The sequence below is a fragment of the Gracilinanus agilis genome, chromosome 3, assembly GCF_016433145.1.
Source record: "Gracilinanus agilis isolate LMUSP501 chromosome 3, AgileGrace, whole genome shotgun sequence".
Lineage (NCBI taxonomy): Eukaryota > Metazoa > Chordata > Mammalia > Didelphimorphia > Didelphidae > Gracilinanus > Gracilinanus agilis.
The window spans coordinates 301,305,750-301,321,892 of record NC_058132.1 but is presented as its reverse complement, the minus strand read 5'-3'; the positions used below and the strand labels follow the sequence as shown (position 1 = coordinate 301,321,892).

General features: G+C 31.1%; 1 protein-coding gene across 1 annotated transcript in view; it reads right to left on the bottom strand.

Moving 5' to 3' along the window:
- Nucleotides 1-16,143, bottom strand: part of ACTR3 (actin related protein 3) — a 61,088-nt gene that overhangs the window by 18,170 nt on the left and 26,775 nt on the right. The window contains exons 2-7 of the mRNA XM_044669914.1: nt 14,590-14,645; nt 10,854-10,978; nt 9,589-9,699; nt 8,682-8,777; nt 6,094-6,201; nt 1,596-1,739 (exon numbers count right to left, since the gene is read on the bottom strand). Coding sequence (XP_044525849.1) covers nt 1,596-1,739; nt 6,094-6,201; nt 8,682-8,777; nt 9,589-9,699; nt 10,854-10,978; nt 14,590-14,645 — 640 coding nt within the window. The remainder of the gene's footprint in view (nt 1-1,595; nt 1,740-6,093; nt 6,202-8,681; nt 8,778-9,588; nt 9,700-10,853; nt 10,979-14,589; nt 14,646-16,143) is intronic.

Genomic DNA, 16,143 nt, shown 5'->3' with positions numbered 1-16,143 from the left:
TATCTTTAGGCTACTCAAGAAAAAGGAAGAATGAATTGATATATATTCAGTGACAACCTACTTTTTTCTTGGTATCATAAATATTAATGAAGAGGGTATGCCAAGTCTTTCTTTTTTTCTCCAAGAAAAAAAGTAAAATTCAATTTAGGAAAAGATATAAAATCATGGTATTCACATAATACCTCTAAAAGGGCTCAATCAAGATTTTACTTTAATGGAAGAATGCTGAAAAAAACATTTACTTATTATTTCAGGTCCCTATCCAAATAAGTTCTTATAACTGTCTTTATACAGGATAAATAAAGATGAAGTTGACTGGTTAGTGAACAGTCAATTATCTTATGACATGAGGATATGAGTCCAGATAAAGATAATGCTTAGGCTCTATGGAAACTGAAGCCTCACAAGGAGATGGAAACCTACCTTAAAACTTAGTTCAGTTTTGCCCGTGTTTTGTCTGCTCTAAAGTGAACATGATATATGTAATTTTTTTTGGTTTCCCTACAGGGAGTTTTGTAAACAGGAATGACATAAGCCAGTCAGAGTCACCATAAGTAACAGCAAACAAACAAAACTAAAGTTTGCCTACTCATACAATATACTTCTGGCAATTTCATGGATAATTTATTAAAATTTTCAATTATCTCAGAAGAACCTAAAAGAAGGAAAAACAGAATGGTATTTATACAGCTCAGATTGTCTCAGTTTGTGAGAAATTAAATGAAATAACATGAGCATTTTGTGATATAGAAGAAGAGAAAAAAAGAAGAGAAAGATAATTCTGCTCAGGTAAGAGAATTATGTTCCTTAGCACTGCTGAGTTGCATGAACATATCTTCAATAAGCAAATAAGTGTCATTTTCAGAGATGATTAATTTGTAAACACACTTCAAATGTTCTGATAAATTAAAGCAGGTACATAAGAGAGATTTTTTAGTGGATGAAAATATTTAAAATGGAATTTATATTTCTCATGTCTACCAAAATACACCTATCAATTGTACAATGAAGTGTACAATATAATACGAATTAGGCAATTTGTATAACAATATTAGGAAGAATCAGTTGTGAAAGAATCTGCATTAAGAGAGATTATCTGGGGCAGCTAAGTGATTCTGTGGATAGAGAGCCAGGCTTAGAGTCCAGAGGACATGGGTCCAAATTTGACCTCAGACACTTCCTAGCTGTGCGACCTTGGGCAACTCATTTAACCCATTTATACAGACCTTGCCCTTCTATTCCTACAGGGGAGAGAGAGGGGGGAAGTGAGAGAGTGAGAGAGAAAGAGACAGACAGACAAGCAATAAATATAATTTTATAAATGCTTTTGTTTCCCAGTTATGTCCACTGTGAAAAGCTTCATTTAAAGAATGTGCTCTGTCTTAAAAAGCAACTGTTTTAGTGTTGAGAAAACAGAGAAAGATAATTTTCAAGGACTTATTTGCAGATAATACAAGTAATCAAAAATAACTTTAATGAGTATATAACTTTTAAGATCAACAAGTGTTATCCATTCAGAGTATTTTTACTATAAACTTAATTTTCAATTCTTAGGTAAGTCCCACTCCACCTCTATCAATAAATTTCTACTTTACCTTCACTGCCTTAGCAGTTTCCAGGGATTGTTCGGGAGGAATTCCTACTTCTCTTTCTCTTAATAACTGCTGAATAAAATATGTTATGTCTCTTCCAGCAATTGGAATGTGCTTGATACAGCTGCCAATCACATACCCTTCAGCCTAAGAATAAAAACAAAAAAATTTTTAAAGTAAATTTAAATGTAAAGAAATATTAGGCACGAACATCTTTTAGGTGAAGAACCTGATGATATGCACTGGGAAAACAAAAAAAGACAAAAATCATACTTCTTGGAGCCTATAGTCAAATAGGGAGGTAAGACACGAAGGTAACTAAAATACACAATTATTATAACACGAGGCACTTCAGCAATGCAAAATACAAATTGCTACATGAGGGGAAAGGTTTTTATTAACAGAAAAGATCAGGGAGGTGGCATCAGAATATAGATGTAAAGGATAGGTTACATATATTCTATTAACAATTAAAGATAAATTTAATAGGACTCAATATGTAACTACTGGAATCCTAGTTTTTGTACCCTTTCAATTTAAGAAAATTTTCCCTTTTCTTAAAATTGCAACTTCATTCCTCATCCACTACTTCTAACAGTAATAGTAATACTATAAATTAAGACAGAAAAATTGCAATTTTCCCAACTAAGTAACTAACTCTTACTGTAAGTTTATTCTTCCATTAATAGGTACTGAATTTACAACTATACCTCAATTTCTCAAGAAAGCAAGCACAGGATTGAAAAAGCATGTTAAAGCATGACTAAGCTTAAGTATAGTCCACTTACTATCAAAAAGTACACTTCTAAAAACTTGAAACGCACAGGCTTCAGTAGGAACTGCTAATACTTTTTTTTAAATTCAACCAAAGGCAAAATAATTCAACTTTTTTTTAAAAGTAGATAACTACTAGTCCAGAAAAGCCCCAACTTTCCACAACAAAACAGGAAGCTGCACAGCATCCATAAGTCTATAAGGTCTTGCAGAAAGAGTGATGTCCATTTCCATTTAAACTCAAATTGCTAGGACTCATTAAAACTTTCCCAGCTTATTAAATCAATCAGTAGCAAAACATTTAAAGGAACAAAGAAAAAGCAAAGAATTATCTATTTATTTGCATGAAAAAAATTTACTTTGAAATATCCATAAAAGGTAATATAGTCCTAAAATCATGTTCAAGTTAGACATTAACATAATTTCACTAAGTCTTTTTTCATCTCATAAAACTTATTAATGCTATATATTTGCCTGAAAAGGTTATCATGTTTACAATGACTTAGGGAGCTGGAACTAGCTTCTGGTAGCCCGAGTTTGAAGGTAGCAGAATATAGATTATCAGAAAATTCTTTATTAGATCAAACCATAAACATCATTATCATTCCCACTCCAAATTTTAAATATATTGTGCTTTTAATTTCAATTTTACCTTCTATCCACATGGTTTTGATTTTCCTCCCAGTTGTATTTTTTCTAGAACTACCCTGCCTTAAAATAATTCCATTTTCTGCTGTTCTTCCTTAAATCAGCAAATTATTATTATGATTCCATCTTCAATGGCACGAGTTCTTAACTCCTTTGTAACAAAAACACCTTTGGGATATCTGGTGAAGCCTTTTGGAAACTTTCTCAGAATGTTTTTAAATGCCAAAAATACATGGGGCTTGCAAAAGATGCCAATTATACTGAAAAGTTTTGTTTTTTTACATTCATAAAATAGCTAGGTGGCTGAATGGATAGAGCACTAGACCCGGAGTCAGGAGAACTGACTCAAATTTTACCAGAAATACTTCCTAGCTGTGTGACCTGGACATTTCACTTAACCACAATTGCCTAGTCCTTACACCACAATTTTACCTTCAAACCAATACTAAGTATTAATTCTAAAATGTAAGGTAAGGGTTTATTTTTTTTAAGTTCATGGACTCCAAGTTAATAATATATGTTCAAATTTAGTAATTCTATTTTCTATTCATTTATAAGTCACAAGTAAACTTAACAGCACATCCTAAAGACAGCAATCATTAGCCCTAATTAACCTCATAAGCACTATTTTAAAATTCTAATGTAATCATAAAAATCACTTGGATATGAACCTAAAGTCATAGGTTGCACATACACAGAACTTTTAAATATTTTACATACATTTCATTTCATCCTTAAAATATTCTAATGCAATTATTGTTACCTTCGTTTTACAAATAAGGAAACTGAAGCTCAGAGAAGTTAAGTGCCTAAAGTCACAGCCAGCTAGAAATTGCTGAAGGCAGGATTTGAATACAAATTTCCCTGATTCTATGTCTATCTACTAGGATCCACTGTCTCTTTTTGGCACATAAAAGGCACTGTTTTAGGAATATTTATTAAAGTAGCAGTATTAAAATTATAAATGAATATAAAGCATCAAAATGTTAAGTGGAAAAATGAAGCAATAATTCTTCTATATTCAAAGATATCTCTGATCTCTTGATTTTGGAGTTCCTTCCAATGATAAAGATCACAATTCATTCATCCCTCCCCATTCTTAACAACTCTTCTTTCTGTTCTCTCAAATGCTGGTTACATAGGTCCACCCAATAACACTAAAGGCCCTCCTCACTTTCTCATAATATTGCAAGGCTGCCAATGAAGCATTCTGACTTGTCCATATGTCTGTCATCCCCTTCCCTTACCACAAAACTAGTCTAACTTTCCTTCCTACCATTTAATCCCTTGATGAAATCCTTTATCCTGTTCTTCTTTGGAGTTCCTCACTTGTTATACAATGCAGCCTATTCACACTTACCATAAGCCTGTCTGTTCCCCTCTGTATATTATTCATTTTCACTGCCATAAAGCAACACCAGTAAAATGTTAGTATTGAAAAGGTGGACCTTTGCTTTCATGAGAGGCCGGGGGGGGGGGGGGGGGGGCGCGCAGCATAAAAGCTTTGCAATTTCCAGAAGGCAATCCAGGCCACTTTCTTACTTCTTTTCAACTGTGAGCATAGCTCTGTCCAAAATATACAGTGTCCATCTAAATGAATGCTGATATCTGGGCAAGAGATAGTCTTTCTTCTACTTGGTCTTTCCTAAATGGGTGCATAGGTCAAACTTCTTTGAGTGATGATCTTTCAAAAGGTTCTGCAATGTCTTAGGGGTTGATGCAATCAACATAATGTTATCCACAAACAGGAGCACCTGGAGAAACTCTAGCATCCAATAAATCCCTCCTCAACCAGGTCTCTGCACTAGATTCTCCTCCATCACAGTGGCAAATACCTTTGATGAGCCCACATCTGTTTGATACCTTACCTGATGCTAATAATCAATTGAGTCACTCAACAGGATTATTTCTGCATAAAATCTTCTGAAGAATCCTGAACAATCTTGAAATATGAATGGAAGATATTTTGCTACAAAAGAGCCTCTATCAAATCAAATGCTTGACTTTTTGTAATCAACAGTAGCCCAATGTGATTTTATATTCTCTACATCTTTTCAGTTAATTGTGACATGGTAAAGATGTGGTCCATTGTTGGAAAAGCCTGCTCCATCCTTAACTAATAAACTCATTGAAGATTCCCTCAATTCACGAATAGATGACCCTTACAAAGATTTTGTATAGACAGAAGAGAGGCACATGTCTCAGTACTTATTGATGTGCTTTTGTTCACCTTTTTCAGCATCAATAATGTCCCAGATTTTTTTCCACACTTTTAGAATCTTCCCCATATTCAGACACCTTGTATATCAGGCTCTCTCAATGCCCCCACAACTGTACTTTTAATGAAGTAATAATGTATGAAAAAGACAATTTGGTTCTTTAAAAAATAACAATCAACTCCATTAAAATATTAAAAATTTAAAGTCCTTCTTAAAAGTTGTCCTTTCCAGCAGCAATACTAAATCCATTAGGCAGAATAAAAAACAATGTAATTTATCATTAAGCACTAGAAACTCGATGGTTTAATAAACCTAGCAGAAAAAAAAAATTGCACCTTCCCAAAATCAGTGTGATCTGAAAGTTTTTGTTAAAATATTTTACTAAGCAGAAATAGTTAAGTACAATCAAAACTAAAATAAATCACCATGAAAATACATTTATACTGATGTGCTTATCATTAATTGTAAAATTTAGCCTTTGGGTCTTTAAATTGCTAAATTATGAATGAAGCCATCAAATGGTAATAAAAATATTTATTCTATCAGCATTTTAAGAAAACAAGTTTTCTTGCTGATTAAGATAAGAAATTACATATTCCAATTATAGCCCTCACAATATATGTTGTCCAAAATGTAATGTATTCTTACAAGCAAGAGCAAGGCATTTTAAAGACATTTTGACATTTTTGTAGTAAGTTTAAAAAAATTCAAAAAATTATATTAACTAGAGATGGTAGTTGGTAGTTTTAAGAAAGTCAATTTTCATCTTCTACATATGCCAGATAGGCTTTTGCTTATGTCAGCTCTTTTTTTCTTTATAACATTAATAGTCTTATTCAATATTTTTTAAATATTCTTACCACAGGAATGACATGAGTGACACCATCTCCACTGTCTATAACTGTACCAGTCAATGTCCGCTCTCCTACCTGTCTTGATGTCCAAGACGCAGCTAAAGCAAGGACAGCCTTAACAAACAAGCCAAAAAAAAAAAAAAAAAAAGAAAGAACGAAAACAAGTGAGATATCAAAAGGCATATTGCTTTTATTTATGTAATAATCTCAAAAGCAAAATCTTCCAGGATGAGAAAAATCAAAATTTACCTGTTGTTTTCATTCTAATAAAAGAATTTTAATTCACACACTCTTACTTATTTCTTTCTGTGTTTTAAAACATGAAGAAAAATTACTTTGAAATGCATAGATTTATCATTAAATAGTACAGAGCAAAAGAGGCTAGAATTTATTTTTCAAAATATACACATGGGTTGCATTTTACAAAAATATGGTGAACTAAGGCAACCACATGAACTATTCAAGTTATAATTATTATTCTAACAAATTAACCATTTCCTTGTAGAAAGACCAACCTAAGAAGATTTACAAATTTTTTAAAGTTCCATTACAAGACCCTTTGAGAGAAGTTCCGCAGAACTATTTCTTGACAAAGTGATTATGTCCAAGAAAAATGTAACAACTAAAAAAAACCAATAAAGCACTAACTTAAGGAGAAAACTCGCCCCCATGTGTCTCAAAATTATCACTATAACTTAATCAATGGCCAAATTATCCTTTATTTCCCCTGAGGAAGGATTTGGGAAAGCTAATATTAAAATGAAATCCATAAAATTCAATCTAGAAAATGTATGTTGGCACTATTTAATTATTAAATTAGTGGCTTTACGAATAGGATCAACTGTACCAACTAATATTTTTAAAAGTTATTCACAATAGCTTTGGAGAAAATACAAAGAAGGCACTTAAATGAGCCCATATTAAATATGGAATACTACTAAAACAATTATCATTTACTTTGTTTTATTCACTTCCAAAATGTTAGCAGAAAGAGATATCTCTAATAGTAGATATCTTCTATTTTGTTATAGAAATAGAACTACTTTCAGGTAGGATCATGCACACACACAAAATCATTATGGATGGTTAGATACCTAATCCTAGTTTTAAAAATCTCAAATTAAAGATTTCCTATGTTCTCATATTCATCTGTTTCAGGTCTTTAAACTGTACTGTAAAGGAACAAGTTCTTTTTCCTGTTGATTCCTTTAATTATAGTCAAAGGATGTCTCTGTAAAAGTTTAAATCTTTTTTTCACATGCACATATTTATACATTTTCAACTAGAGGCATAGGGATGATGCCTTCTATTTTTTTATATTCAATATATTTTATATTTAGGACTTATAGTTAGTATATTCAGCTTAGTACTCGAGGGTATCCAAAAATTTTGTCATTTGATACCACAATGATGCTAAGGATTAAAGTTAATAATATTTAGCTATCATTAAGAGGATAACAAATTAAGACCCTTGAATTATCAAGGAAAAAAACTCTTCAATTCTGTGGACATAAAAATCAAATGAGCATTTTAGATCAACCAAAAATAATAGGGCTTCAGGATCATCAATTTAGAAGACAGAGTGAACCTTAAAAGGTCACTTTTATTTTTAAAAACAAATATACTTTTCTTTGGCACTTTAACACATGCCCTATTTTCTCCTTCAATACCATTATAGTTGACCCAAAGGGCAATGGAATGATGGATGGGCTAAGGAAAGAAGAATAAGCATTTATTAAACATTTACTTTATGTGAGACATTGTGCTAAGAGTTTTACAAATAGTATCTCATGGATTCTCACAAATACTCTGTGAGGAAGATACTATTATTTTACAGTTAAGAGGAAACTGAGCTAAAAAAGAGGTTAAATGACTTAGTCTGGGCCACACAGCTACTAAGTTTCTTGGCTAGATTTGAATCAGTTTTTCTAGACCTTAGGTTCAGAGCTCAATCCACTGTTCCTCCTAACTGTACAGTAGGATCAAATTTCCAAAGATGACCTTAGCTTAAAAACGGTATAAAAGCTACTCAATTTATGGGAGGGAAAAAAGGAGGCAAATACTTCATGTGGTACGAGGTATAACAAGTGAAGAGACAAATAATTCAAATAAAAAGACCTAAAGGAAGGTCTTCAACCTTCTCGGGGTATACTGGAGAGGATTATAGAAGAACATAAATTATCCAGTAAACATATGGGAAAAGAAATCATAGATTGTTTGGGATCTGTACCAGTGGAAGAAGAAGTTCTAGGATTTAATAGCATATATAACACTTTTAAGTAAATAGTTTGAAATAGCTAATACATAAGTTTTCTAAATAGATTGTGATTAAAGGCAATTTTATGTATAAAGAATATTTTCAACAAATAAGCAAAACAAAAGACGTATAAAACATCAGTACATTATATCTATTATAGACTACTAGCTATAAAAAATTCACAAAGTACACTGTATTCATAATTAGTTAACATCTGTTTTGAATTTATTTTGTTATCAAAAAATATGAAGCAAATTATATTTTAAAAATTAAATTTAAAAGTTCAAAATTTTAATTCTGAAGATCAGGTTTCAAGAAATATAAATTATTTGCTTACCTGTACAGCTATGTATAGGCCTGGCACATTAAAGGATTCAAACATTATTTCAGCAGTATATTCCCTGTTTTCTGGTGTATTTAGTGGAGGTTCGGTCTGTTAGACAAATATAAATTAGTCAAATTCAAGCATTTTTAATAATCCTATTAATGAAGAAATCTCTTCATAAGCAAATAAATACAAAGAGGAAGAATTTATTACTTTGCACAAAACAACACTGACTGATTCAAAAACTTCAGCTATCAATTATGGAAGGGAGTATTCTAATTCAGATATGCTGATGAACAGAAAGTTACCATGAATAATACACAAGCACTAAAACTTTATAAATACCTGGATTCAGTTAAGCAAGCTTATTACCACAAGTAATAACCAGAATCATAACATCTAACTTTGATGGACATAAGCTATAAGGAAAATGTACTTTCAACCTTAAAAATCTTTAAAATGAAAATTCATTCAGCAAACATTAAGTGACTCAGGTTCAAACCACTGTGCTCAGCACTGAGATGAAGATAAATAAGACAAGTCCCTGCTTGCAAAAAGCTTATAATCTAGTATAGGAGGTAAGACTTGAACAAACATAACTAAAATAGAAAGTAGATGTAAAAGAAATACTACAAACATTCATAGAAGGCTAAATGCCAATTTGTGGGTAAGAAAATGGGGAAATAATAGAAGGCTTAATGGAGGATATGGCTTTTCAACTGGGCCTTATAACTTCATTATAATACTATTTTTATGATCCAAAATAATAAATATTTTTGTAGGTGAGATCACCGTATTCCTTGTAGGAATCTTTAACACAATCCAAACTGAATTCTGCTCTAAGAGAAACAATATTAAAAAATAATGTAACTCATAAAAATTCACATAAAATCTCAACTAAATTTTTATTTGAACTCACCAAAAGAAAATAATGATCTTCAGGTTCTGCCCTTAGGTATTTAAAGATCACTTGCTCCATAAATCTCTCCATCAAGTCCCAATCTTCAACTATACCATGACGGATTGGCCACTGTTAAATAAACAAACAAAATAAAATCTTGAACTAATTTTTAAAATAACTTTAAAAGAACAAAAGATTCAGCCAATTGAAATTATGTCTCTAAGACTTATATAATAGTCTTCAATAATTCTCTTGGCTACAAAATTGTATTTTACGTATTTTGTTAAATCCCTTATGCATTTTAAAAATTATTTCTAAGAAACTACTATGTACAATGTTAAGTAACCTGAAAAGTCATAAACCAAAAATACTTCTGTGATATCTTGAAGTATGAGCTTCAAGAAAAAAGCCCCGTTTTTATATTTTTTTTAAATAGTCATGACAATATTTATATGGGAAATCAATATACCTTTTCTGAAACACATAAATGGCTAGTAAGCTGTGGTCACAAGTCATTGCTTATTCATATTCATACACTCCTAGCCATTCCATCTACCCTCCATTTTCTCCAATCATTCACTCCTAAGATCCATTTCCTGGAGTTAATGCTTCATAGTTCATTTTTTTCCTAAGAATTTTTTTAGATTACCTCTCCTACTTTAATACTTAGACTTAACATGTTTGATAATTAGATACCATCAGAAAAAAGTTTTCCATATTTCTAATCTTTCTTTAAATTACATTTTAAAAGTTGTATTAATATTTAACTCAAAAAAGTAATACTAAAATTTTTGTAATAATAATAATAATAATAATACACTACGGATTAAAGTAGATTAAAATATAAAAGTTAAATAGTTGCTACCCTTGAAGAATTTTCATTCTATTTGGAAATGTGACATAGTCTTTTATAGATAAATATAAGACAAACTAAGGAAAAACAGAAAGCATCACTCCCTAAGCAGGACTGAAGTAGCCTATACACAAGAGGTGGCACCTAAGGTGAGCCATTTAAGACAATAAAGGATTTTGAATAATGGAGATCATAGGATCATGGATTCTTAAGAAGGAACATTAGACATCACCTAGTATAAAACCCTTTATTCCCACAAAAGAGGAAACTAGGAATCAGAAAAGTTAAGACTTAACCAAGGCAGTTAAGACTTGACAAATTGAAAGTGACAGAGCCAGAATCATGAGGACAGAAAACAAATATTCTTATAAACACCATAGAATTTTTAAACAAAATTTCTAATTTATCTAAAATAGCCATAGAATCATACCTTTGTTGCATAAGTTGGTTTTTCTATTGCTTCATCCCCAATAAAGAAGTCTAGATCATCAACACCTTTCATCACCCTCCTTTGTGCTTGATCTCCCACTTTTGCAGACTCCTTGATAGCAATACCTTTAACAAGGAACACAAGTACTTAGAAAAGTAAGAGGTTAGCATGCCTCAAAAAACACATATATAGTATCTTTTCTTTCTCCCATCTTGACCAAACACAATCTTTCATTTTATAACTAACACTTATATCTGAGACTATGCATGAAACTTTAAAAAGATAATCAGTCATAAAAAAAAAACCACAATTTTAAATGTAATGAAAACCTAAAAATGTATTATAAAGAAAGTACATTTGTGAGTATTCCAATAACCATAGGATTCATTTTGGTTTTAAACAATAGACATAATTACCAACTCAAAAGTCATCTGATAGCCCAGAAAGGAAAAAGTGAAAAATATTGACAAAAAATATCTGCAGAAGAAATGCAAAAATATTTCCCCTTCAAATTTTTCTGTCCTATAACTTTATGCTAGAGATTATGAATCAATTATTTAAACTAAAAATAAAATACTGATAAGATTGTTTTAAATGTACTTTTTAAAAAAAAAATCAAGCCAAGCCAACAATAATTCTCAAACTATTTAGCAAATTTAACACATCACATCACAGCTAAAACTTACTTAAATTATGAAATTTCTGAATCCTTCAAGTTAAACAGTTCTTCATTCAGAATAGTCCTTATCTGAATGTACTTAGGGTGATCTGGCATTCAACTGTGGTACCATCATTTTTTAATAGTTATATCCTTATTAAGTTGGGCAGAGAATACTGAAAGAGAAAAATTCTATATCCACAGTCAGCCCCTTCTAACTTTGAAACAAACATTTGACTATTAAAAGAAGGATATCTTGTAAATCAGAAGGGGTTTATTAAATGTCCAAAGTTCTTTACAAACTACTCCAAAAATTTGCCCAAATTGCTAAGTATTGAGAAAACCAGTTGGAAAGCAATGTTCTAGAATTTCTTTCAGCATAATTCTATGTTGTTTGTTAATATATGTGTAAAAAAGGAACATTACAATATATTTTTAAGTTCATCCTTACTGAATCAAAGGTATATTACAGAACAGAAGCATTAGCTAGACATAAGAAGCTAAAAACTGAGTAACAAAAATAACTTTAAAAATAAAAAATTAAGAAGTGTCAAACTCAAAAAATTATTCATCTAGGTCTTAATACTTTCATACCTCATAAATAAAAAATGGTGCTGCAAGAGATTGGCATTACAAATAAAACTGTGTAATAAAAAAGCTTAATTAATCAATTTCTTCAAGGCCTAATTTGCAGGACTAAAGGGAATAAACAAGATGGTATCAAACCTTATAACTTTTAAGTTATTTAAGTCTAAGTCTTTCAACTATGTATGATTTATTTTCATTTTAATCCCAACTAAAAAATTTAAGAAGATAAAAATGCAAAAAACTTTTATGACATAGTTATCTACAGAATTCCCTCATTTCTTCAGTAATTCTGGAAGAAAGAAAATTAATAACATCAGCTAAAAGCTTTAAATTCTTATAAGCAATATATTTCTAATTTCTAATAACAGTGGCATCTATATGGCTCAAAATAAATTAAAACTTCTCAAAATATTCCTAACAGATTTTCTGATTTAAATACCCTGAATAAATTATGAAAATAATTATAAATAACAAAATGATTATAAATACAGAGTGAACAGTCTCAGAACTAATTTGGTTCTTGAAACACTTGAAAATACAATAATTACTTGAAATAAATAAATGAATTCTAAATATTTCAGGTTGTCATAAGAAAAATTAAATGAAAAGCATTATGGACTTCCAAATGAAATGGAGATTGTATAACCAGAAATAAAATACAAAAGTCTAAAAGATCACATCCATGCTGCTTTCTAACAAATTAAGCCTTCTAAATCCTAAAGAGTAGAAACCTATTCAATTCCCTTGGCATACGTAAGAACAAAAACAGGGATTCCATGGAGATTTTAGGATTACAGGATTTTTAGTTCAAAGGAACTTCAGATGAGTTTTAGCCTATTAACAACTGTGGAAACCAAGGTCCAGAGAAGTTAAATGATTTGCCAAAAGGCACATAAGTAAAAGAATCTATAATCTAATGATTTCCTAATGATTTCACTTATAATCATCACATTAAACTCACTGGATCATAGAATGAAACTTGGAAGAACCTTTAATGGCCATCTAATCTAATACCCAATACATAGCTAAAGAAAAGTGATGTAGGGGGCAGCTGAGTAGCTCAGTGGATTGAGAGCCAGGCCTAGAGACGGGAGGTCCTAGGTTCAAATATGACCTCAGACACTTCCCAGCTGTGTGACCCTGGGCAAGTCACTTGACCCCCATTGCCTACCCTTACCACTCTTCTGCCTTAGAACTCCAAGACAGAAGGTAAGGGTTTCCAAAAAAAAAAAAAAAAGATGTACCCAGAAATTAACTACTTTGTCACAAGGTCAAATAGGTAGTAAGCAAGAGAAGAAATTTCAGTCTAGTTTTCTAATTTCAATTCTCTATTTATACTATTTATACTACATCAGATATTACAAAAATCATATGAGATTATATTCATGATATTATAACCTACTTAGCAGAATAAGCAAAGCACAATTAGAAATTAAAAATAAATAAAATTGGTCTAATGAAAAGCTATATATTATAGGTCAAGATATTTAGCAACAAAAATAAAATCTATTACAAAATTTAAAAAGACAAATGACATATAAAAGTAAAAACAAAGAAAACCATGGTATCCTTATCCTTTAAAAGCCTTGACACTAAAGAAGCACAGATAAAGTACTAGAAAACACTATAGTTGTCCCTTGCAATATTGTGGTTCACTTATCACAGCTTCACTGTATTGCAGGCTAAAAAAAAAATGTATCTAATTCTGTATTGCAGAGTTACACTGATCACTGCGTACTATTGGCTGATGGAATGAAAGGCAACCAAACACAGCTCTGTGTTCGGTATCCTGGGCATTGACTGGTTCAGTGACTGCACATTAATAAGAGTGTGGAAAAGGTTTATAGGAGAGTGGGAAGGATTTATAAAGCCTTAAAATATATATAAATAATAAAATTAATATAATGCTGCTGCTTCATGGATTTTCACCTGACCCGGGGGTCCTCTGGAACATAGTTTATTCCCGTTGACAGATTAGGGATCACTATATTAGCATCCACTTTCTTGCTATTTAAGTCTGTGCAAGTTAGTTAACCCTACTAACAGCTTAGCCCTAAATAGATCTGCCTAGGAATCAGTACTTGGTATTGATTCTAAGATAGAGGAGTTAAAAGGAACAAAAAACAACACAGTATTTACATCATAAAACCCAGACAAACAAACCCAGTTGAATAAGCAGTTTTATTATCATTCAGTCAATAGGCATTATTAAGCCTAAGAGCCATTATTAAGATTACATGACAATATAGTGTTCAACATTAAATAATACTTCATCATCATATTGGCCCTAATACACAAATTATAAAACTCAAGTAGTGTTTTTTGTAGCACTGCTCCAAGAGGCTATTCTCAGTGAACTCAGGGACTTAGAAATACACAGCATGCTTCAAATATGGCAAACTCTACCTATTGTTTTAGCAGCATTATTTACTACTAAAGCAATCAGGGAAAATATTAAATTTATTTGTGTGCATTTGAGGCATTACTTACATGAAGGGATGATAAACTGTGGTTCCGTATTTCCAGCATATCCAAGTTTTGTATACCTGAAAAAGAGATAGTATGCTATAAAACTGTTCATTAATATGTGAACCTAATTCAATGATATTGAAATTTAATATTCATTCCTCCCAGAAAAAGAAAATATGTGTAAAGATAAAATATTGTAAAGTATATAAAAAGTATCATTTTTAAAATTAAACCTAGCTATAGTGGAACTTCATTATCTTCCTAAAACTAACAGCTAAAGTTTAACAAGCAACACATTTTGAACTGTATGCCTAAAGCTGGAAACGTTTTGAGATTAATGTCCATGAATCCATCCAAGATGGTAGGAGTTGGGAGAAGGGGAAGCAACTCTTTTATCATTATTTCTAACCCCTCCCCTTACTATCCAGAATTGGCTAAAAATGCAAGGTAGCAGACAGAGTTGGCCTACCTCCTTGAAACTCAAATTTTTCCTTTTAAAATAGGGACAACCTGGTATTACTATCTAACTACTACTTAAATCATTCCAAACCTTATCATCTGTCTTGCCTCTGTATCTGGCAGTCCCCTGGCACTATCATTTTTTAACTAATGCATTTAACAATTACATTTTTAACTTCTCACATAACCTAAATCTTTGGAGTCTTTCAATGCACACAACAAGGTGAACTTTGTTTATATATCACCTACCCAGAATAGGATTGTGAGCTCCTTAAAAGCAGGTTTTATCTTGCTTTTCCTATTTGTATCCCAAGCACTTAAAATAGAGTGCCTAACATTGTATAAGTATTTGATAAGTGCTTTTTCATTCATCCATGAATAAAAGAAAGATTTTCATCTGATTCTGAACTAAAATAGGTGGTCTTAGTATTTTGAAAAAAGTTCTGAGTTAGAATCTAAACTACTCATTTGCTCCAACTAAAAACATCCTGTGTTCACTTTCCAAAAACATGATAACTTGCCCAGGGTCACAAAGCTAAAAATTGTCTGAGGCAAGATTTTAACTTACTCAGACAAGTCTTCCTGACTTCAGGGACTAGCTATCACCTCACTGCCCACTAGCAAACAACAAATATATTCTATGTTTAAAATTCTGTTATTACAAGAGCATTGTATTAACATGGTAGCATTTTTAATAAATATAAAATTACTTTTATAAAAATTATAGCTTGAATGAACCTAAGAGGTCATCTAAACTAATAAGCACCTTGATCCATCATTTTACTTCCTTCTTTCAATAAATAAAATTTCAAATAACAGCTATTTTTATTTTATTTTATTTTTGTTCCCAATATAAAACCTTTAGAAAATCATTTAGAAAACATAGTAGCATAAAATGTAGTTAAATGTTTCATTTGAATGAGAAAATAAATTTAACAAGATTATTATTATTATTATGCTAATGCCAGACAAAGACAGAAACATAAAATTTAGTTTCATGTCCACAAATATGTTTATAAAAGAAATGTTCTTTTATAAGCTGTTCTGAGTTATAATTTCAACTAGAAAAATTTTCTGGTTAACAAAGATTCAAACAGTATCAAATTCATAATGTTA